The sequence below is a fragment of the Parasteatoda tepidariorum genome, chromosome 10 (genome assembly GCF_982258835.1).
Source record: "Parasteatoda tepidariorum strain Cologne lab strain chromosome 10, Ptep-v5.0, whole genome shotgun sequence".
Lineage (NCBI taxonomy): Eukaryota > Metazoa > Arthropoda > Arachnida > Araneae > Theridiidae > Parasteatoda > Parasteatoda tepidariorum.
In genome coordinates this window covers 50,180,826-50,206,435 of record NC_141764.1, presented here as the reverse complement: position 1 = coordinate 50,206,435, position 25,610 = coordinate 50,180,826, and the positions used below count along the sequence as shown (strand labels likewise).

Here is a 25,610-nt window from a genome sequence, read left to right as displayed (position 1 = left end):
TAATTTTTTACGAAAATTATTTTGGTTAATTTTTATTAAAATTTCTTTAAAACTTTGATCTTATTGTAGGATGTTGTAGTCGCAGGTGGAATGGAAAGCATGTCTAATACTCCTTTTTATTTAAAACGAGGAGAAATACCATATGGTGGAGTAGATTTAAAAGTAAGGAAATACTATATTCATTATACAGATAATAATTTCTTGCCAAAACATAAGTAATGCTTTAAATTATTGTAATTTAAACTTTATATGATTTATATGATACTTTACTAAAGGTATCTGTTTTCCTTTTTTAAATTTGAAAGAATTAGATCTAATATTTATCTTCATATCAAAATATTAATAAGTGTGATAATTTTAAAGTAAATAACTTTATTTTCATTGAAATTAATTCGTAAAATTTTGTGCATTGAATATTTTTGTGAGATGCAATCGCTCATTTGTGTGAGAAGCATATAATAATACTTATGTATGTGAAAAATTTGAAAATAAATAATTTTATTTTCATAAAAAGGAAGTTGTACAATTTGTTAATTAAATACTTTTGCTGGATAAAAGTCACTATTAATTATATTAAAAACTGAAACATCTAAGGCATAAAATCAGCAAAAACTGTAAAGAAGAAGAGAAATTAAGCACGTTAAAATCATGCATAGCTTAGTTTATACAAATGTGCTTTCTTGATGTATCCAATATCCTATCGCATCAATCTGTGAGTTTTCTCTCTCTGTTACACTTTTCATTACTGTGGTGCCATAATTGGGATGCTAAGCTGTATAGTCTTTTAACCATGGTATATTGCAAAATATGCTTAGCTGTTTTCTAAATCTAGAATTTTTATTATCATTTTTATTTATTTATTTTTGCAACAAAAAATGCGTTACCTATGTTATTTAACTACACTTTTTGATGTTTTCATTTCCAATATAATATTTCCATGTAAATTCTATTTACAGGGGTCTGTCCAGACATTTTGTGAAGGGTCTGTTTTTTGTGAAATTGTGAAAAAATTATTCACATTCTTTCAACCAGGGTCCGTTTTTTTGAATTTGTGCAAATAGGGTCCATTATTGCAAAAAAAAACTTTTTCAAGGAGTTTTTAAATTGTAAAGATATACAAGATTATGCTCAACACTGTAAAATTATAATTAAAAAAATTAAATTTTAAAAAATAAACAACAATTTCTGCTTCTAAACTAGAGATGCAACATACAAATATTTGGTATTTAGCCTATACTGCTGAACGGAGAATATTCATTTCGGACGAATAACGGAAGAATCGTCTGCCGAAGACAAAATTTAGTTCGTTTACATCCATCTTTGTTGTTTTCTGCCCTGGAAATGGTTTATTCGATTAACAAAATAATAATGAAGATAAACAAATTTGTGAAGGGTCCGATTAAAAGAAAAATCATTTTGTGAAGGGTCCGTTTATAAGTTAAAATATTTTGTGAAGGGTCCATTTTTATAAAAAGATATTTTGTGAAGGGTCCGTTAACGGACCCAAATTTCTTCTAAACAGACCCCTGATTTAGGTTATATATTTATATTGTCAGTTATGTGTGTACTCAATATTGTCAGTTAATCAATTGTGTTAATTAGTGCTTTGATTTACTTATTACTAGAATGTGATAGGAATCTATAATACCAATCAAACATATTGAATTGTTTTTTACATTGTATAATGATTCGTAATGATTTATTAATATCTCATTGGAACAAATGTTTCCTCAACATAGCAGTGGTGATACATGCTCTTGAGGGAGAGGAAACTTTAAGGACCCCCCCCCCCATTTTTATTTTAATACTATTACTTTCTGAACCATAACATTATGAAAATGTTGCAATTTTTATCATGAGTTTGAACTTTTTGAATTTTAAAATGTACTTTTGGTTGAGACTTTTAGCTCGTAACTGATAATATGCATTAAATTATTCCAGCTTACTCTACCTAAGTTTATTTTCAATTTGTCTTTTAATTTTTCTAAATATTAAATTCAAGCATTTTGGCATGCAGTAAAGATTTTATGTAAGTTGATTTTTTAAAGTCAGTTCCTTGAGTAGATCTCCTCGAAAGATTTTGTGTGAGGACTCAGAAGTTGTTATAGATGCCATTACTTCAATACCATACCCTAAAATAATTCCATTTGATCAGCTTAGCTTTTTACTATTTCATGAAAACTTGTTACACCAGAAACCTTGGTTAACTGAACTCAGTTATATTAGTCTTATTTTTTTCAGTTATTTCTTTTGTTTTCAAATAATGTTTATGAAATATTGCAACCATTTCCTGAACTATGGCTTTTATTCAAAACTATAAGGTTAACCAAACTCAGTTATTTTAGTCTAATTTTTTTCTGTTATTTCTTTTGTTTTTTCAAATAATGTTTATAAAATATTAAAACTATGGCTCTCATTTAAAAATGTAATGCATGTACATTATTTTAAAAGCTAGAAAAGTTCACAAACTTATCAAACGCATCTGCTCATACTTCCCCACAGTGTAGTTTAACAAAATGTTTAAAAAAATTGGCAGAAATATGTTTTTGGAACTGTAAATGATATTTTTACTTCACCAAAATCTTTTGCCATAAAATTTAAATTTTAAACATTTAGATTTTTTGCTAAAAATTGTTTAAAAATTATGCCTTATTTAAATTGTTAAATCTAAACATGGAGTCCCTCTCCCCTAAAAAAAAAATTCTAATTATTTATGATATGTATAAATTTTGTGATAAAAATATTTCATTCAAAAAGTTTTGTATTCAATATTTTTTTTCTGTAATACACTGAGTAAACCTATTAGTTTAAAATAGCATAAAACTTAAAAAATCGTTATCACTAAATAAAAAAATTTAGACACGAATACAAAATTATAAGCGTTTAAAACTATATGAATAATTTTTAATTTATTAAATTTTCAGAGAGGTGCAAACATACCCTCTTGACTGCCTTGTGAACACTTATTCAACTTCTAACAAATGATAGTGAAAATATTACTTTTATATGCTTAATTTATTTCATTGCATTAATTTGCATAATTTATTTCTCACTTTTATCCTTTTTAATGTTGCTTTTATCTACTTACTACTTTTCATCTCTTATTTATATTCCCCATTTTAATGAATTATATTGCAATTTTTATGTATAATTGTATTTTTATAAGTATTAACCTATTGGTGTTTTGCATACTATTATTTTATTATTGTTTCTGTATTAGCTATAAATGTGTTGCTTATAGACTAATTTATTTCAAGTTATTTTTAACAAAAAGGTAATATTATATTATGTTTAAAATGGCATTAGAGAACTTTTTATTTATCAATATGCTTTGTTCATGCAAATGTTAAAGAATTTGAATTTTTAAGACTCAATAATTTTTCTTATGTCTTAAAGGATGGAGTGGTGCAGGATGGCCTAACTGATGCTTATGGTAATGGTCATATGGTAAATATACGCTGTTTTTTATTTGTTTGTTATTATTTTCAAAAATATTTTGTAAACTTTTTTTCAAGCTCTTTCAACTGGAAAAATAAAAATAAGCTGCAATTTCAGTACTTTAAACTTGAAGCAAAATTTTAATTTTATACCATATACTATGCTCTTGAAAGGAATCTACTCGGTTTTAAAACAAACATGTAACTTTAAAAAAATTGCCAAGTTGGTAAGATTTTATTTTGTTAATGAAAATAATTAAATTGAATCAATAATTCTAAATTTTTGCATGTTTTTATGATTCCAAACAATGCAGAATTAGAATAACTTTTCAAACATTTTAAAATTAGATGGTAAATGCTTTTCATTTTTGCAAAACTGTGACCTTTTTCGTTCTAACTCTTTTCCAGGGTTGTTATGATTCCAAGTTCGAAAAAACCCACTTGAATAAAGCCAAGTGGGTTTTTCATAATTGCATTTTATTATTAACTAATCAACTCTATGCATTAAGCTTATAATGGAATAAAAATTCAAACTACATACTACATTGAAATTTATATCTCTATTATTTCTATATTCTGTACTTTATAAATTTAATTAACTTTTTTAAACACACATATTATTAGAAATTGAAACTGAGGTATTCTCAAATACTGATTCACTATACAATTGAAACTGTTATAACAAGATACAATGTAAAATATTATAAGAGTCGCAATTGAATAATATGGGAAAATAATTTATTTATAAAAATGCATTGTAAATGCTATTTTCCTAACCTGTGAGTCTAATCACATACAGTTTCAAATAATATTTTTAAATTATAGCTGGTGAAATACTTGCTCTAAAAAATTTTGTTCTGATGTATTCCTTGCTAAAATACTAGAGCTTATTCTAGAAGCTCTCTTTCTTTATAACATAGAGTACAATAACACAGTTGGACCATTGCATAAACACCTTTAAGTTAAAAATTTACTTTGAAAATGAATGCCTATCATTTGAATTAAAGTAAATAATTTATTTTTTCACTTAAACTTTTAGTAGTTTTTTAAATCTGTTCTATAACAGAATAGGTAAATTCTACAAAGGTAATTAGACCCTATTACTCTCACTATTAATATTATAATTAATTTATCAATGTAGATGACATTGATAATAAAATGTATTAATAATAACATGTATTAATAATAAAGGGTTACTAATGTCTTAATTATTAATAAAATTAATGCAGCAAGACTTTCTCTAAGACTATAAGGAATAAAAGAAATTTTGAAAAATTCAATTATGTTTGGAAAAAACCCAATTAAACCCTAAATAAGAAAACTAAAAATCCAGTAAAATGGGTTTTTTCTAAAAAAAAACAGGTTTTTTCTAACCTTGTTCTTTGCACCATTTTTATAATCAGCATACAAGACCCTGGTTAAAGATGGAAAAAGCTTAACCTAACTGTCATGAGTACATACTTAATACAAGCTTTGCTGCAGTTGTAAAAACTGCTTATCATTGGCTAAAAAAGTCTTAATTCATATGAAGACATACTTTCAGAGAATAGCATTAAATCAGTTTTTAATTGTTTAATTCTGACGTGTTAAAGTTGTTTAGATTAAGTATTGAGTTTTAAACATTTATTGCACTTGACAACTTGACCATTTTACTAGTTAAAAATTTTCTTACTTTATGATTTTTGATTTTTACCAATTAAAAAGATTGTAGCTTTTAGTACATGTTCTTTTTTTGCCCTAATTATTTCTTAAACCTATTTGGCTTAAGAATGAAAATAAATCATTCATATGTTCATACATGAAAATTTATCATTTCTTCATACAACGCAAGTCATATGATTTACACTAACCATTTTTAATATGAAATTAATTTTGATTATTTATTATATCCTTCTAAACTAAGTGCTTTGTGATGAAATTATTTCTGAAATTGCTAGAATGATTATTGTTAAAAGCAGTGTTATTTTTTGTTAGCTGTAACAATACCAAAAAATTAAATTTAGGTTCCTTTAACTTCCTACTTGACTATTAGTGCAGGGGTAAAAATATCTTTAATTAATTAAACTTAATGCTTATAAATTTTAATTGTTCAAACCTTTTTCTCTTTCTTTTCCTGCATTAAATATTAAAATTCATAACTTCATTCAGTAATTTCTAACTTTATTTGCTCAGAAAGATCTATGTTTCTACATAATGTATGCAAGCTTAAGGTTGAGAAAATAAAACTCATAATAATAAGCTAGCAAAGCTATAGCAAAATTATAAATAACCATTTTAATACTATTTTTATGATTGAAATATAAAACTTGCAAAGAGAAAATATGTATCCAAAATATTTAAAAAAAAAAAAATAGAATTAGAGGTTGAAAATTCAAAATTTTAAGGAAAGTTTGTCTTTACTTTTTCCACCTACTCAAAATTAAATTATGCCACAACAAATCAATCTATTGTATTCTCTTGGTTTGTTATGATACTTACAGTATTGCCAGTTTTTTATTTTATTGTTATTGCGTGTGTATTCAGTGTCATTATTATTTTTTATTCTTCAAAAACATTTAATTATGAAATCTTAATCTTAAAAAATTTTGGTGCTAGAAATGTATTGTTAGTTACCAATTGAAGGGAAAAGGTGTTGTATGTGTCAAAACTGTAGGAACTATTAGTGTACTATTTAAGATTTATTTTCTTTATTGCTAAAAGTATGTTCTATCATAAAAAATAATATTGTGTGCTTTATAATTTATATATTTAACGTAATTATGTATTAATGTTGTTTGTACTATAATCATTTTCAAACATAAAATATTCTTTCAGGGGGAATGTGCTGAGCTTATTGCTCGAAAATTTGACTTTTCCCGTAAAGATCAGGACAATTATGCTATTGAAAGTTATAAACGAACAATTAAAGCAGATGAAGTATGGTTATTGTTAAAGATTTGTTGTAACTATCTTTTTAGATTTAATCTGTTTGTAAAAAAAAGTGAATTGTTCATATGTATTTAATATTTTATGTAGTAGCTCATGTTTGTTGTATGTTATTTTTAGTTATAATAGTAAGTTAGGCATAATATTGAAGCTATGCTGCATGCGTGTGGCAGTCACCTTTATTCGATTTTATCAGCTTCTTCTGATATCTTCAAAAATTCTTGTTTGCTTACATTTTAGAAAGTTTCTCAAAATTGGAAAAGTTCTCAAAAAATACCTATTAAGAATTAAGATAGCTTTTTTACTCAGCGTATTGTTTCCTTGAGAATTAAAATGAATAATACAATTAAATGATGAAGCCTGTTTCATTTTTGAATTATGTTGAAACTTTTTATTTAACTTTAATATTTTTTACTAAAAGTTTGCTGCTTTTAAACCAATTAAATCTTTATTATTATTATTTTTCGCTTATAACTTATTAAAAATTATTAACTTTTGAGAAACATAAGTTATCTCTACTACTATCTATGTTTAATATTATTTATAATTGTAATAAGTGTAGCAAAAACAAATCATTTTCAAGTCTATTTATTGTTAATATCTTGTTCTGACTATTAACTTTTGAGAAACATAAGTTATCTCTACTACTATCTATGTTTAATATTATTTATAATTGTAATAAGTGTAGTAAGAACAAATCATTTTCAAGTCTATTTATTGTTAATATCTTGTTCTGACGACACATATTTCACTCTAAGATTCTTAAAAAACTCTTTCAGTGGATATTTTACTGCTCATCTTATTTCCAGGATACTAATATTAACCCTATGAAGTGAATTTAATTTTGTAGTTAATCAATTCCAATTTTTTTATTTTTAAGAATGTAAGGAAAATTTCATGAAGGGAAAAAATCTCGAAATACATGGTTAGAGATTCACTGAAATTTATGGTTAGGAATTTATTTTGATTGGGTTTATTTTACATGATATTGCTCATGGGCTGCAATAGTGGCACAACTCAAAAAACACGTATTTTGGACTAAGAACAGGTGTAAATGTGAAAATACACATTCTTTTTAGCAGCAATAATACAGCAATGTTATAATGATAATGTTATAATGAACAACTCATAATTCAACTTGAAGGTAGTCTTTGTTTAAGCAAACTAAAGCATTTCTTATGCATTTTCCTTAGCAATGAAAACTTTAAATCCACTTATCTCAAAAACATGATTTTTTGAGTTGTGCAGCTACTGCAGCCCATGAGCGATATAGTTAATGTATAATAAAAATTATTATAAGTGCGATATAAAAATTTAATTAAGCCACATATTACAAGATTAAAATCAGTTATATTACTTAACAAATTGCAATGAAATTAGTTAACGACATTTTAAAATTTAAATTCTAATTATTTGTTTTTTTCCCTGTAATTACCATAGGAAAATGAGTGATATGTATTCATTTCATAGACTGTAATAATTTATTTGTTCAAAATATATACCATGGCAGTTTTTTTTTCTCTCAATAAATAGGTTAAAAGCAGAAAGTAATGAAACTATTCTTTTAAAAGGCTTAAAAGTTAAATTAGTTTTATGTAATATTAATGTATGCATATAAAAAGTGAATCATGCAAACTTAAGGGAATAATCTTAAAAAATATTTTAAAATAACAATAATTATTATTATTTTTTATTGATTTTTTGTAATTTTTCCCTAGCTAGGTGTGCTAAAAAGGGAAATAGTGCCGGTCACTATTCCAGGAAAGAGAGGTGCAGTTAGTACAGTAGTGGAAGAAGATGAGGAACATAAACGAGTTGATTTTGGAAAACTTCCAACAATTAGGCCTGTTTTTTCGAAAGATGGTAAAATATTTTTTTTTTTGTCTACAGTTTAACCTTTAATAAATTTTGATCCAACAATTAGAATTCCACAGACTAAAATTAAATCTTTATATTTTGAGTTATAAAATCAAACACCAAAACATACTTTTCTCTGAATAATGAAACCTTCTTTTCACTGCATTATGATTCCTGACCTCCTAGATATAAGGGTTAACTGCAATCAGGGATATATGGTTTTACTAGTTTGGTAACGGTAGTGGTCGAAAGTTTGATCCCCTGAACTTAAAATATAGTCTGCATTAGGTTATTAGCATATTTTTGGTCACCCTCTTGAACCATTAGGTTTGAGTCCTAATAAAAATCCAATCATTAGATCAAAAGTTATTCTCTTTTTTTTTTTTTTTGCTCACTGTGCGTTAAACCCTGTTATAATTAAAAATTGAATTGATATTTTTTTTAAATTCTCTTCTGGATAAATACAATTGTTAATATCTTTTTTCCCTAATCTTCACTTGAGGGTGGAAATCAATTATATTTTTAGAGGTTCTCTCTTTATTTCCACTTAAGCTTAAATCATTTACATGAAATTTTTTTTATAAAATAGTCATTATTTATTCTCTACCAGCAATGCATTTTGAGTGACGAAGGCCAAGAAAATATCTTTGCACTAATTTATAGCCAAATAAGTGATTCCTTACCATCTTGTTGAAGTGATTCATAGTGTCTATACTTGCCACTACCTTTTATGATGTTATAGCAGAAGGATGTGCACAGTTTGGGGGAGCACATTACTTGTAAACTGCACATTCCTTTTTGTTTTAAAAATTCAACACTGTATTGGTAAAATAATTATTTTGTCATATAACCATCAAATAACAATAAAACCCATTTTATTAAATCTGGAGTTTTTGATTTAGGTATAAAAATATGATCTCAAATATATAGTGACTTTCTTGTCATTTCGATTATTTCCTGACTTGGATACAAATGCAAATTTCAGTATAATAATATGAACAACTCCTTAAAAAAAGAAAATGTCCTATAATGTGACGTACATTGAAGAAAATTATTTTATGACTTTGATATAAATGCAGTTGTAGTTTAATAATGTGGACAACTCTTTAAATCAAAAATTCTTCAAAACTGTGACGTACAGAGGGTGAACAAAATAATGAAAACACCTCTATACTTATACATTTTTTCGTATTTCTCAAGAAATAATTGAAGAATCATTTTATAGCTTCTGAAGTGTTTTGATCGTGCGAACTCTCATACTTCTCATTGAAGTTCAAGGCTTTGAGATTTGAGGGGCCATCAATAAATTACAAAGGGAAAATAGTGTTTTTGAACACTCTATGCCAAAAAATGTTGTAACAATTATTTTGGTTATTACCTCCAATATTTGCACAAAATTTATGGTTAGGTTATTATTAATATATTACAGCCCTTGAAAGTTCAATTTTTTTCCTTGACCTTCATTCAAAAGCATTTATACACCTCCTAATAAGTTTTTGAAAGTAATATTTTTAAGAACTTAAAGTTTACCAATGTCTTTCAAATCAAATAAATGCTTGGCCTCTCCAGATCGGAGTTCAATAATTTTATATACAGATTGCCTTTTACTCCTAACTCATTAATGAAATATTAACTAGGTGTTTTAAAACTTTTTAATTACTTTCTTCGAGAAAAATTAAAATGATATTGCTTAAAAAGAACAAACTTTAAAATTGATTAAACAGTTTTGTTTTATTTTAGGTACCATTACAGCTGCCAATGCAAGCTCTTTAAGTGATGGGGCAAGTGCTTGCGTAATGACTTCAAGGGCTAAAGCAGAGTCTTTAAATGCAAAGCCTATTGCAAGAATTATTGGTAAGTAAAATTTGTCGTTGCTGTAAGTTCTAGTAAATTAAATTAATAAGAATTTTTATTATTGAAAAAATATATATTAAAATAAATTTAGTAACCTTTTTCTTTTATCAAGTGGCAATAATTTCTGAAATGGTATTAAGATATGTATCTCTGTTTTATTTCATTATTTCAATGCATATTTAAAAGGTTCTGCAAGGAAAAAAAAATTTTAGGACTTTTTTTCTTCTTGAAAAATAAACTACATTTTTAAATTTAATAACCATACATTTAGGAATTATAATTTCATACATTTTGTAGTTGTAGTATATTATTTCTTACATTCTTTAATATTAATTATTTGTGAATTTGAAGCATGGTAATAAATGTTCTAATTTATGAAAGAAAAATATGGACCTTTTACTGAAGACTGTTACTTCTTAAAGAAAATTATTTAAAAATTGAGATTTTGAACTCTTTCTTTTATTTAATTCTACCTTTTCTATTCTGACCATAACCTACTCAAATGAAGGGTCATATGAATTAAAAAAATTATTAACAACACTTAAATGTTTTTGATTGCAGGTATGTAAATAAACCCAGAAATTGTTGATGAAAATTTCAAAAACTATTTTAATTTAATGGATCATGCGATTAGTCTTTATTTAATAATCTTCAATATAAGTTTTTTTTTTTTTTCAAAAATTCTTATTTAGAATATAAAAATACTTTATATGAATTGAACTTTTAGCTACAGTTTTAAAAATTTAGTAAATTCATAAAGAGAATATTTTTTTATTATTCTGATTTTATGTTATGAAATTTTTTATTTAATATTTCGTTAAATTTCTATTCTAGCCTTTGCTGATGCTGCTGTTGACCCTCAAGATTTTCCGATAGCTCCTGCATATGCTATCCCAAAAGTAAGTAGAAAAGTATGATACTGACAAGGAATTCAGATTTTTAGTTGAGAAATTTAGCCAACTGTCATGAACTTTTAATTTTATATGTTTTAATATATGCATACATACTTTCTCTACACCCACTATTACCAAATGTTACTACCTACTAGTGGACCACTCAAGCTTTCATTGTAGACGATACGAATACTTCGAATGGGACATTTATAAAGTTCAAATTCACATAATTAATCAAAATGCTCTCAACATAATGGATTTTATTTTTGACATAATAAATTTTGATTAAATATTTGATAAAATTCTCTTGCCAGTGGCAAAAGTTGACTAATCTGTTATCCTAAATATGCAAAAAATTAAGTTTTTTTGGCATAAAATATTGTTTGTTGCCGCTTTTACGTGCACTTAAATTTAGGATACTCTTAAAATTCCTCACAACTAAACTAAATCTTTACAGGGATGCCACAGAACAGGGAAATCGGGGAGAACAAGGAATTTGATCAATCTTGAAAAATTAGTGAATTAAATCACAATTCCTAATAAGTCAGGGAAAATGAACTAATTTGAGGTATACCCCAAAGTCTGTTATTTTTTCAGAAAAAATTAGTCTTGTATTAGTTTGTTGAAAGAATTAGTTTATATTGTTGTAAATAGATGGCATCACAAATGCTGACATAGATGGCAGCAGTGTTGTCTTTAATATAACCTCTTTTCTATAATAAAATATGTAGTCCAGTTTCAACCTTCACCCAGGTATGTGGCTTCATTTTCTTGTGATCTCATGCTTAATTATTGGGTTAAGTTTTTAGGTTATGGGCCCAGGATGATCCAAGAAATTTATAGCTAACATTTATTAAGTTTAATATATTTATTTTTAAATTCTTTGATAATTTTTAGAATTAAAGATAGATAAATTATGGTAGCATGTGTTAACACATGGTTAGGCTTAAATGCTAACACTTAAATAAATGTTGTTGTTCTTTTTTTTAAACTTTGTAACTAATTTAATCTAACTATGTTTTAATAGAAAATTTATTATTTTATAGTTATATTTTTTGATAGTTTAATTTAAAGTTTACAAAGAAAAATAATCATGCCAGGGGGAGAAGGTTCTTTTAGCCATAAAAAATTAACTGGGAGGGTAAATTATGCTGATTGGAAGTTTGCCATGAAAATGCACTTAATTAAAAGAGATTTATGGGATTATGTTGAAGGGAAAAAGGAAGATGCAGCTTTAGATGCCAAAGCTTTGTCATACATAGTTGAAGGGGTTAGTGAAACAATTTTTAATGATTTGAGGGACTTATCTAGTGGCAAAGAAGCCTGGGAAGTATTATCAAAAACTTATGATGATAAAGGAATAACTAGAAAAGTGTCTGTAATTAAAGAATTGGTTAACACTAAGTATTCAGATTGTAAGGACATGTGTGACTACCTTCATAAAGTAATTTCAGCATATCAGCAATTAAAATCAACAGGAGTTAAAGCAGATGAGGAATTAATAGCTGGAATAATTTTAGCTAACTTACCTGATAGATTTGAACCCCTTATTATGGCTTTGAAAAATTGTGGGGAAGAGATAACTGTTGATAACGTTAAAACTAGATTAATGGCTGAGGATGATAAACCAAATTCTGATGGGAATTTAGATCAAGCTTTCCTTAATGAGAAGTTTAAAGGCAGGAATAAGTTTAAGGGGAAATGCTTCAAATGTAATTTGTTTGGGCATAAAAGTATAGATTGTCAAAGACCCCTACGCCAGAAAAATGCGTATGATAAATTTAACAAAAAGGGTAATGTAAAGCCTACTTCTAGTAAGACTCCTATGAAGGAAGAAGCTTATGTAGCAGGTATCTATGTTGCAAATTCTAATCCAAATCCTAATGTTTGGTACATGGACTCTTGTGCTTCGTTCCATATGACCCCATATAAAGAATTGATAACAGATTATCAAACTGCAAGTATTAGTCAAATTAAAACAGGCAGCTCTGTTATAGAAGTTGAGGGGGAAGGGAGTGTTAGTTTTCTTTTATCTAGAAATGGGGAGAAAGCAAAAGTAACTTTTAATAATGTATTGCATGTTCCAAAACTAACTGCTAACTTGCTATCTATTAAGTATTTAAACAAAACTTTTGGGATGGTTACTACCTTTGCAGGGGAAAGATGTTTTGTTCATAAGGGTGATAATTTAGTAGCTAGTGGAACAGGTGTAAGCGATAGATTATATTCTTTAGATATTCATAATGATATGGCTTTAATTACTGCTCAAAACTCATCAAATGAAATATTGCATAAGAAAATAGGTCATTTAAGTGAAGGAGGGATGGTTAGATTGCAAGATATGGTTGAGGGTTTCTCTTTTAATGGGAAAATTAATGATTGTATACCATGCATAAAAGGTAAAATGCATAAACAACCATTTCCTAAGGGTAAGGCTAAACGAGCAAAAGAATTGTTAGGCTTAGTGCATAGTGACCTCTGTGGACCAATGAGTGTTTTATCAATAGGCGGTTCTCGGTACTTTATAAGTTTCATAGATGATTTGTCAGGAATGACTTTTGTTTACTTTATAAAGAATAAATTTGAAGTTCTTGGAAAATTCAAAGACTTTCAGGCATATGTAGAACGACAAACTGGCAAACCTATTAAGGTTTTACGCTCTGATAATGGGACGGAGTATGTTAATAATGAAATGGATAGTTTTCTAGCTTCCAAAGGGATTCAGCATCAAAAGTCTATCCCTTATACACCGGAGCAAATGGGGGTTGCAGAACGCAACAACAGAACACTCGTTGAGCGAGCTCGGTCTATGTTGGTGGATGCCCACCTTGGCCAGGAATATTGGGCTGAAGCAGTTGAAACAGCAGCTCATTGTAAAAATATATCTCCAACCATTGCGGTTCCAGACATGACACCTTTTGAGAAATGGAGTGGTGAAAAGCCAAACTTGAAATACTTAAGGGTGTTTGGGTGTCGGGCTTTTGTTCATATTCCCAAACAGAAGCGTTTAAAATGGGACGTGAAAGCTAGAGAGTTAATGTTTGTTGGGTATTGTAAGGATAGAAAGGGCTATCGTCTAATTGATCCAACTAATTATAGTATTGTTGTAGCCAGAGATGTGCATTTTTTGGAACATGATATGTATCATGACAATAACAGTGACAAAAGTTCACCAGAGTTCAGTGATGACTCTTTATTCAGTGGGAGCATTGTTGATTTTGACAACACATCAGATAAACTCCAAAATGATGATAATGTTAGCAGGGGTGATAATGAATTAAATTTCCAAAATGATATTAATGCAGGTCAGGATGACATTAATGGTTTGAATAGAGGCGATTATGTAAATAATGATGAGAGTAATAATGTAACTGTAGATAATGACATGCCGAAATTGACACCTATAGGAAGAATAGTTAAACTTCCTGTTCGTTATCAAAATTTTGATACCAATGGTATGCCAGATTTGCAAATGCCAAATTTAGATCCTATTTGCTTTGCCAATGCTTTAGTGGCAATTAATGAACTTCTTTCTGAACCTAATACTATTGATGAGGCACTCAATGGTAGTAATGCTAGGCATTGGAGAGAATCTTTATGTGAAACAATAGCGGGTCACATTAAAAACAAAACTTGGGACATAGTAAATAAGCCTAAAAATAAAAACATTGTTGATTGTAAATGGGTATTCAAAATAAAACATAATGTTAATGGAGATATTGAAAGGTACAAAACCCGTTTAGTAGCTAAAGGTTTCTCCCAGATCGAAGGAATAGATTATACAGAAACGTTTTCCTCAGTAGTTCATTATGTAACATTAAGAGTTTTGTTGGCTTATGCAGCTATTTATGATTGGGAAATCGATCAAATGGATGCTGTTATGGCTTTTGTTCAAGGGACACTAAATGAAGAAATATATATGAAAATTCCAGATGGGTTTAGTGAGTATTACGAACAAAATTTAAATGGGAAACTTCTTAATAAAGCTCTAGATGGCTTAAAGCAAAATGGCAGGCTTTGGTATCTGACATTAGAAGAAGGCTTAGTTGAAATGGGATTTAGGCAAAGTTATTTTGATAGTTGTGTGTATATTAAACTAAATGATAAAGAACTTGTAATTGTAGATATTTATGCAGATTATTTATTAATTTTTAGCAACTCAGTAAGGCTTAAAAATTTAGCAAAAAGACAACTAAGTAAAAGATTTGAAATGAAAGATTTAAATTCTTGTTTAGGGATTAAAATAGAATGTAATAGATCAGAAGGGTCCATTAACCTAAATCAAACCCAATCTGACAATGAAGGTGGTTCCAATAAGGCACAATCAGATGATGAAAATTCTAATAAAGAACAATCAGATGAAGAAGCAAAGGCTTCAGGCTCTGACAGAGAAAACGTGTGCCACGAGATGATCGTGAAACTTGATGATGAAGGAGAAGAAGGTGGTAAAAGACAAAAATGTAAGAAAGATAGGGAATCCAAGCAAAGGAGTATAATCGTTTCTAAAGCAGCTATTTTATCAAGTGAGGAGTCTGACAGTGGAAAAGAAAAGTCTAAAAGAAAGAGGAAAGCAAGTACTAGCGATATTACTCAAAGTGATGAAGACAGTGGGCCTAAAAAGAGGAAAGTTGCTTCTGATAGTGGAAGTGAAGATTCTGACAGTGGTAATGCAAAATCTAAAAGAAGAAAAGGAGCAAGTGATGGCAGACAGAGTGATGAAGACAGGCCAAGCAAGAACAGAAAAATTGTTTCAGACAGTGAATTAACAAGAGGAGAATTACACAAAGTCAAAGTGAAGAAGAAAAACGCCCAAAAAAAAAGGAGAAGGATTGCTTCGGACAGCGGGAGTGAATATGATAAATATAAATGTGGACTATCTAACAAAAACTGTTAATAGAACTAAGTATGAATATTGTGGAAGATCAATGAGACTAAAATGATTTAGTGATATTTTTTTTTTTGCACATTTGTGATTTTCTTTTAGTATTCCCAAAAATGTAAACTAAAGTGGGAGTGTTGAAAGAATTAGTTTATATTGTTGTAAATAGATGGCATCACAAATGCTGACATAGATGGCAGCAGTGTTGTCTTTAATATAACCTCTTTTCTATAATAAAATATGTAGTCCAGTTTCAACCTTCACCCAGGTATGTGGCTTCATTTTCTTGTGATCTCATGCTTAATTATTGGGTTAAGTTTTTATAGTTATTTTTACAAAAATATTTATCTTCAATTCTAACCGCAATTATGTGTTTTGTAATCTATTTTAAGTTTAAAAATAATGCATAATTGAAAAATTAATAATAAAATTTCTCACTAAAATCGGGGAAATTCGATAAAATCAAACAGGGAATTTTGTTTTTCCTGTGGCGACCTTGATAATGCTAAGAATTTATTTCATTCTTAAAAACTCATGTGTATTATTTTTATGCATGACGTAGGTACTTAGAATGGCAAACGTTGAAAAGAACGATATTGATTGCTGGGAAATCAATGAAGCTTTTAGTATAGCTGGTCTGGCTAACATCAAGATGTTGAATTTAAATCCTGAGAAAGTTAATATTTATGGTGGTGCTGTTAGTTTAGGACATCCTCTTGGGTAAGATTTTAGTTTCTTTTTTTTTTCGTCTGTATATTAATTGTATTTAGATGTGGTTCCCAAATGATGTTCCGCAGAACCCTGGCATTTCGTGGAAGGGTCACAGGCGTCCCGAGATTTTAAATGTTAAATCAGTAATGACTTTTGAAACTTGTAATTATATTTATATCAAAGCAATAAACCATAATTTCTTTAATAGTTTGGTTATTTTAATGAAATTATTTAAGTAAAAAAAGAAAGGGCATAATTTATAAAAAATTGCATCAGTATTTCTTGTATGACTTTTAAGTTCAAATTCAAGAATAATGAGTTATGTTTCTCTGATAACTGTCCTCAACAATTATTAGAGTTCTTTTTCAAAAACTATAATTCAGCTTATTTTAACTTATGTATGCTCCAAAAACAAATTCTGAGCTTGGATAGATACCACTTCAGGCCTGCAAATTCAATTGATTAACTTGAAACCTATTATTTTGACGTTTTATTGATAAAACGATTATATAAAATTTTTGGTTTAATTAAATATCAAAATAATTACTAGTCATTCTTTGGTTAATACGTTTCAGGCTGCTAATAAATTTTATTTATATATTTGGGGTTCCAGAAAAGATGCACGATTATTTAGAGTACTGTAGCCGTAAAAAATTGAGAATCGCTGATATAGAGGAATCCACACATCATTAAAATTATAAGTTAAGTTTCTTACTAACTCCATCTTTCTTCTCATTAACCAACTCTTGAACTATTTATAATTAATGTGTCGTAGACGAGTTTTTTATTCTGTATGCAGATGTAATGCATGTTTAAGAAAATGAATGTAGCTCGAAATGGGTTTTTAAGAAAATGGACACAGCTTAAAATACATGTTTAAGAAAACAGTCACAGCAATTAAGGCACCTATTCTCTGTTTAACCTATGTGTAACAACTAAATGAGTAATTTTGTTCTTACTTTTTTTTTTAACAAGGCATAATTATTTTGGTAAAATGACAGATGTAACTAGTCAGGCATTTCTTTCTGTTAAAAAAACTAAATGATAAAGCAATTTTAAAAATCGAAATTCGTATGACACCAATTTAATGTCACTATTGTAAATTTATTTGACCCATGATAACCTCCTAAAAAAGCTAATATTTATATTTAGTTTATTATAGTATCGTATAGAATAGTTTATTAAATTAGTCATAATAGTATTGAACTGAAACTAATATTTTTTCAAAAAAGTCCAATTTTTGAAAAAATTATTGGCAAACGGTCATCACATTATGAATTTATTTGAATCCATTAGTTTATGTATTTTTTTCTTTTTTTAAAAAAAAAAAGAAATTTCGAGCTGGTTGTTCAATTTCTAAAAAGTTTTGCATTGAAACATCTTATTTCTTCCAATTTCCTGAGACACCTGAGCTCATTGAAAGAGCCCCAAGCTGTTAATGCCAACTTACATTTGCACCAAACTTAGATGTTGTTCTTTATAGTAATTTAAATAGTGATGAGTTTAAATGACCTCAATCTGAATCACATTACATTCTATTTTAGCTCTTTATTCATAATGACTATGAAACGAATACAGTAAAATACTTTCCAAAAGTTTGTTAACTTTTATTAATACACTTTTAATTTAAATGGGTATGAAGTCCTGCTATGGCTATTTTGACCCAGCCTTCTATCTACATTAACTAAAAAATTCATAATTACTTCTTTTGATAAAAACATTGTTTATTATTTCAGTATGTCTGGAGCTCGAATTGTTGGTCGTCTCATAGAGTGCCTTTCTCCAAATCAAAAAGGAATAGCTGCTGTTTGTAATGGTGGTGGGGGTGCTTCAGCTTTGTTATTGGAAAAGCTTTAGTGTTTGTTTTTATGGTTGCTGTTGTCAATGTTTTTAATGACCTTTTGCAATATATAGTGCATTATTTGAAATATCATTTAGATTTTGTTAATTTAAAATCAGCATTTGTTTTATTATAAAATCATATTTCAATGTAGATATTATGCTGTATCTATATTTTTAAAATATTTATTACCATACCAGTGCATTATTTAAAATGTTACTTAGTGTTTTTGTTCCCGTTTAAAATCAATATATTTTTATAATAAAATCATTTTTTGTTAAAGTCTTGTATTTTTATTTATGGCAAGCAACATACCATCATACATTTTTTCATGAAGTACAGTCCGCAAAAAAAAAAAACGAATCACCCTGAATAACTTTCGTTCTAATGATCGGATTTTCACGAACTAAGTGTCAATCTTAATGGTTCCTGGGGGTGACCTCAAATATGTTAATTAATTAGTGCTAACTATTAATTAAGTTACGAAATCAGACACAAAAACGTACTTTCTCTGAATAAACATATAATTTTTTTACATATTTGGAATCTAGACCCTTGAATTAGTGGGGGTAGACAAAATTTTAAAAAAATTGGGTGGTAAATTGGGCCGCAATAAAGGTTTATATATTTGGCGATAGTCCAGAAAACCGCCAAAAAAAGTCGCCTGCGCAAATAAATATTTTAAGATAATCCATTGACTAATTCAAAAGAGGAGTGCTTAATTTTACTAGGTTGCTACGCAACCAATCTCTGATAGTAAAAAAATTGAAATAATGTTCAGTGATTGCTCGGAGGGGCTTAATTTATTGTTAATAGAAAACACTCGAAGAAATATTATTTTAATCTCCTTTGAAAAGTAAATTTGAATCGATTTATAAATTATTTATGATAGTTTTTAGAATTTAAATACATGAACTTTTTATCTGATATTATTTAGATTACACTGTTTTTACTGTATTTATTCGAGGATTTTATACTAAAATAAAATGAGCATAACTTATTATAGCTATATACAAAATTTTAGGGATAATCATTTTTACAGCTTTAATCGAGTCTTCTAGGCAAGAAAGTTTGAAGAAAAAAAAAGTGCTTGAAAAATAAAATGTAGATTGTATAATAATTCTAATGCACATTCACAAGGCTTTCTATAATTTACGATATTTCTTTTTTCTATAACTCAAGGAATTGCTGAATGTTTAGTGGCATTTTAAAAAGATTGAAATATGTTATGTTTAAGAATAAGATATTGAAATAATGTATTGCAAATTGTAGGATTCGTTGTTTAAAAAATCGCTTCATTCTACTAGATATTTAGGTTACATCGTTTCCTTTGGATAAAGATGATTAGCAAATAGCATCCTCATGTTTGGATACATTCTGAAACTTATACGTTCGCAAATTCACCATAAAATGTCGCACAGCATATTCTTCAATTACGATAAGCTACATTTACCACCAAATACTGCTACTATGGTTATTTTTGCTTTCTTATATACATCTGATGATCTCTTTTTAAACAGAGCTCGTAAGATCCTTAAGATACTGAAATGGGGGCACAAAAACTTAAGAGATAAAATATTTAATTTCATTAACTCAAAATATCTGGTGTCAAAATGTTAATTTTTAAGTTAAATATAACTTTTACAGTATTGATGTTCTTACATTTTTAAAGACCATATGAATCCTGATAAAATATTAAAATGCATATGTTTACTTTAACTAGTGTAAAATCCTTATCAAAATAATAATCAAGACCCAAATGTAAAACAGTATAATTGACGATAAAAACTCAACTGGCTTCAAAACATATGAAGAGGGAAGTAAAAGTCGATATGTTTCGAGTTTTCAAATATAATCGCCCATTCTCAAGACTTGTCAGGCTTGGATAACTTGTGACTTTTATTATTGGACGCTCAAAACATGTCTATTTTTATTATCATCTATTATTTTTTTAAATCAATGAAGTTTCTTGGGATTATCCATTTAGTTACACAACATATTAAATTATTTCACTCCATATTAAAATAAGTTTTACATATGTTATAGGCTCAGGTTCTTAGATTGAAAAAATAATAATTCACTACTTTGTAAAAAAATTAATGCAGTAAAAAAAAAAATTGTTTTTTTGCTGCAAGCCTTAACATTTTAGTTTAAGGTCATAAAAAAATTCCGTTTACAATTTAAATTTCAAAAGTCGAATGTGAAAATGGAATGTCCCCTAGTACCAGGAATCGAAATTAAATAGTAACAAGGACAACTTTTTTAAACAAGTTAGCGTTTCCGTCCTACTCGAAGTTGTTTGAAAAGGTATTTTTTATATATCGATTCCAAAGTTTATTCTACATATATTTCAGGGTATAGGGGAGAGTGGGGTCAATTGTAACATTTTTTACTTAACTATTTTTAACTAACAAAATATCCAATATATTATTAGTATTAATTGACAGACGAGTAAAGTAGACTATCCTCTACTAGAAAAAAAAACAAATACCTGATTTTAAATGTTATTATATTAGTTATTAACAATTTTTGACAGTCGTGCACTTGTTACAATTGTCCCCACTTACGGGGTCAATTGTAACAGTTCATAAATTCAACTATAACATAGTTAATTATACATATTATCATAGTTGTGATATATTTTTTTATTGATCAAAATAGTAGTGATATCTTAGGAATAAAAATAATAATGAGCAGAGACCTAAAGGGTTAAACTTTTAACTTTAAGGGGTTAAAAATTTTAATTTATGCTGTGAAAAGTGACAAATAAAATAATGCACATGCAACATAATATAAATGATATAGGAAACTATTAGTGGTTCTTAAAGGGTTAAGTAATGGTTTGTAAACATAAGATTTTTTATTTTCAGCTGTTACAATCGTCCCTTTATTTATTGTTACAATTGTCCCCAAGACGCCATTTCAGCTTCATTTGTTAAAAACAATGCTAGTTAATTGGCAAAACTAATCTTTTTTTTTATTGAAATGTTAATTAAGGTGTCCACTTACATATTCGGTTACTAATTTTTATTTGTTTAAACAAAACTACTTTGTTACAATATAATATTCTAATACCAAAAAAAGTACTTGCGTGGCTTGAAAATATCTTTTGTGATGTAACTCTTTCAAAAGTACATAAAAATGGTTGCCATCAGGGGTGTACATGTAGATTTATTAAATACACCTTGTGCGCCACCTAGGAACCAAATCTAGAACCCGTCACTCGAAATTTTTGCTCTGTTACAATCGTACCCTGTTACAATTGACCCCACTCTCCCCTACTTTCGGAGTATTTCGATCGAGTTTATTTTTGCACCCTTATTTGCCTAAAATTATTAAATAATTTACTTAAAATAAATTATTCAAGCTACATGATTTAATGCATTTATAGTATAATAATAAACGGAGCTTCCGACGCATATCCTTAACCTTAATACCGCTATCATTAAATAAATGGAATAAGCTTAGATAAATAATAAAAGTTTATTTTTCCCTCGTTTTAATTTTCAAGGAATAATATGTTTCGATCAAACAGATTTCATTCTGGAAATAGCGAAATTATTGAGTAGGTCCCTTGGACCAATATCATTCTTATCCTCTTTTGACGAAATATAGGAAAAATTAGTTTTCACAGTTTCTGTAAAAAGTATGTTAACCTACTTGCCACGTTTTTTTTAAATTTTTTTTTATTAAAATAAGGTCGGAAATTGTGTATTTTTTATAGCATTTTTTTTAAAAATCAGATGACTCTAAAATTGGCACAGCTTCGGAATTCTTACAAATTTCAATTTTTAGTATTTCCTGCTTAACAAAATAAGGCATTTTCCTGATAACAAATTATACTACTATAATATCTTGGAAATCATGCTAAAGTAAGAAATTAAACTAAATAGTTTAGTATATTATCAGAAAAAAAAATCTACTTGGTATCATAAAGAGTAAAAGATATAATGAAATAATTAGTGAATCACACGTGGTCAGATAATTAAAGATTTAATTTCACGATTAAGATAGTAGGACGACATTTAAGATACTGAGATATTTTAAGACACTAAAAAAATTGGCTACGTATTCCACAGCTTTTTATGTTCGGTATCTTTATCCTCTTTGTAGTGACTTATAAAACATCAACACTATTTTAGATAATCTAAGTTGAAGTCACAAGAAACAAAAAAAAAAAAAAAAAAACAATCAATAATTTATATTCTTTTTTCAAAAAAAAAATAGTATGCTAAGTAAATAATCAGCTGTTTTGCATTAAATAATTTTAAACAGCTGAATGTTTTTAATTTCTTAACAAGGTTTTATTCTTAGCTAGCAGACAATAATTCCTTAAAAAAAACTTGACTATAATTTGAAAAGGAAACCTAAATTAAAGAAAATCTAAATTAAAGTTCTAAAAAAATTATTGGTTTATTAATGAAGAAATAATAAACGTAAAATGGAAAAGAATAAGAATTTTAAAATGTTAAAATTTTATTAAATAGTTGGTAAAATAGTTCTGCGATACAGTTCCGGAAATTTCTTTTAAGATTAGGATGATATAGGGTAAATCAACAAATGAAGGAGCATTTCATAAATATTTCTTAGAAATAAGATTTTAAACGTTTCAATTTAGATTGATTGGTAAGAGTAGCTTACTACCTAGCAACAGGAAGTCCTCTAACAATGCATTTAGTTATCTGGTCTTTGAGTCTTCTCTGGAAAAAGTTTTGAATTTGTTAGTATCTGTTCAACGCCTTGTTTCTTTGACAAAATTATAAGGTCAGTGTTTGTTGTTATCCGTTTAAACTACAATTAATTGCATATAATAATGCTTTTTCTTTTCATTGTGAAAAAAAGAATTCAAAATATGGTCATTGAAGTTACGTTTTATTTATTTTAAGCAAGTACTGAGATTAGGGGGTGTTTATTAACTGGATTACCGAACGATGAAAAACCAATGTATAAACAAGTGTTCCTTTACTGGGATTTTTTCAAGTTAATGAAAATGAAAGAAAAATTTTAATTTTCTTGTACCTTTTGTCATATTATAAATCAAAATTATGTTAAAAATAAAAAAAACAACTTCTAACCAGTGAAGGAACAGGCATGTTCCTTCACTGAGAATAGATCTCCCAGTGAATGAATAGTATGTGTGAAATATGATTTTACATGGATAATTAGTAGTTCAGCGACATAGAGGACTCCTAAAATTCAGTTAAATGTTGTATGAATAGTTCCTATAACAATTTCATTTAAATATGCAAATTTAATTGCTAAATTTACTTAAAGAATTATAATAATAATTAATTTATTATTTATCTTTATAAATGCAGTGATTAGTTATTACATCATACCTTAGACTCCTTAATAAATTATGTTTATTAACTAAATATAACAACTAAATATAATAAAAGCTTGAATGGAATCTTTGCAGGATTTTGTGCCAATAATTAGCTAAATTATTATCTTATTGCCGTCTTTAATGTCCTAACGGGAACTGGTAGGAAAAATCCACTTGAAGACAATTATCTAGGTGAAAAATGGGTGAAGTTTTTTTAAGGTGACATCCACCGATAACTCAGTGCAATGCGAAGATAATTTCAAAAGGTAAAACTTCCCTTAGAGAATAATATTCGAAATACTGGTCTTAAGAGCTTCAGAGAATCTTTAGGAGGGAAGTAGCCCTGGCCTCCTTTTATAAAGTGATTGCATTTACAATGCGAATGAAACAAGAGTTGAATACTGCCCTTAAACGGGTAAAATCTGCGGCCTTAAAAATTATAAGGATTTATATTCTAAAGTACCTAGGAAAGAAAAAGTATCTCCATTGGTAGTTTTTCCTTACAGAAGAATTCGTTGAGATATTACAGAATCAGTCCCTGCTACATATTTCATTGGAAAAAGCTATTCATGAAATGAAACGATGACGGCAGCAACATTTTACAAATATATTGCAAATGTTTCTACCCATGGCTATAAAAAAATGCAATCAAATTCCATATTTTGCTTCTTCTGGATAGGTATAAATCTCACATCAATTTGAAACTGAGCGAGTTTTGTTCCTCAAAACAAATTTTCTGGTTTAGTTTTCTACGTAATTCTTGGAAATCTCGTTAGATCTTGAAAACAAAAGAATTGTAAAACAATATGTCTAGAAAATTTTACATCCATTTTTAAATAAGATTTGAGGCATCAACTGATGAAGTTAAAATGCTTTTATGAAATGCGATATTTTTTCATTCGATGTAGAAAACGTTGACTGTAACAAATGCATGCAAAACAGACACCAAGAGTTAATGAGCAAGACAACTTATCAACAAAACACATGCTTCGAGAGTAACGATGCGCTATTTCTTCAGAAGCTTGAGAAGGAAATCTCACAAGTTATGTTGCAAATTTTTAAAGGAACATTGACAGAAAAGTTTAATCTCCCAAATATCCAATAGCCTGTGATTTTCTCAATATTGAAGAATTTATTTCAAAAAGAACAATTGTATAATCAAATTTTGGCTCTGAAGCTGAGACAACTAACATTAATAATGAAAGTATCTTGAAAACTGATTTTGAGAAAAGTCCTCTTGAGGCATTGTTAATTGCAAAAACGATTGGTTTCATAAGTAACTACTAGATATAAGTCAATGAGAGATGGGTTTTACTCAAACTTCGAAGCTCCTTTTTCTCATTTATTATCCAGTGAGGAATTCTGGAAATGGAACTGGAAAATCAAAAGAAATTTCAAAGATACATTTACATTGGCCAAAAATTTGGAAAAAAGAGGAAGGTTAAATCAAAAGAAAAAAATTACTCATGACGAAAAGAAAAAAAATACTTAAAAAGATTAAAAAAAAAAGCTCAAAAAATATGGGAAAAAGAGTAAACAAAAAAATGATCGAATTATAATAATAATAAAAACATCATCAGATTACACAATGATAAACATTCATAATTTAGAACGGACTATTAAACTGTGAGAAAAAAATGAAAAATTTTTTTTTAAAATTATGCATTCAAACATATTTTCCTTTCCATTCCATGACTGAAAAAAAGTAACATTTTCCACATTAACTATGGTTATATGTCGTAATTCCAAGAAAAATCTTGTTTTTAGACATTTGTGTGGCCTATGGATTCCTAACGAGCATCAAACATTATCTAAATTAAGTGTTCATTCTCTGGAAAATTTAGTGTTTATTCACTGGTAAGAACTGTTCCTTCACTTGGCCATCTTA

At 27.9% G+C, this 25,610-nt stretch overlaps 1 protein-coding gene across 2 annotated transcripts in view; it reads left to right on the top strand.

Moving 5' to 3' along the window:
* Positions 1-18,678, top strand: part of LOC107456266 (acetyl-CoA acetyltransferase, mitochondrial) — a 71,778-nt gene extending 53,100 nt beyond the window's left edge. For both annotated transcript variants that reach the window (XM_071184688.2, XM_043055574.3), the window contains exons 6-13: positions 70-162; positions 3,397-3,447; positions 6,252-6,353; positions 8,081-8,225; positions 9,960-10,073; positions 10,908-10,972; positions 16,408-16,565; positions 18,293-18,678. In XM_071184688.2, coding sequence (XP_071040789.2) covers positions 70-162; positions 3,397-3,447; positions 6,252-6,353; positions 8,081-8,225; positions 9,960-10,073; positions 10,908-10,972; positions 16,408-16,565; positions 18,293-18,413 — 849 coding nt within the window. In that variant the 3' untranslated portion in view covers positions 18,414-18,678. The remainder of the gene's footprint in view (positions 1-69; positions 163-3,396; positions 3,448-6,251; positions 6,354-8,080; positions 8,226-9,959; positions 10,074-10,907; positions 10,973-16,407; positions 16,566-18,292) is intronic.
* Positions 18,679-25,610: the final 6,932 nt, after the last annotated feature.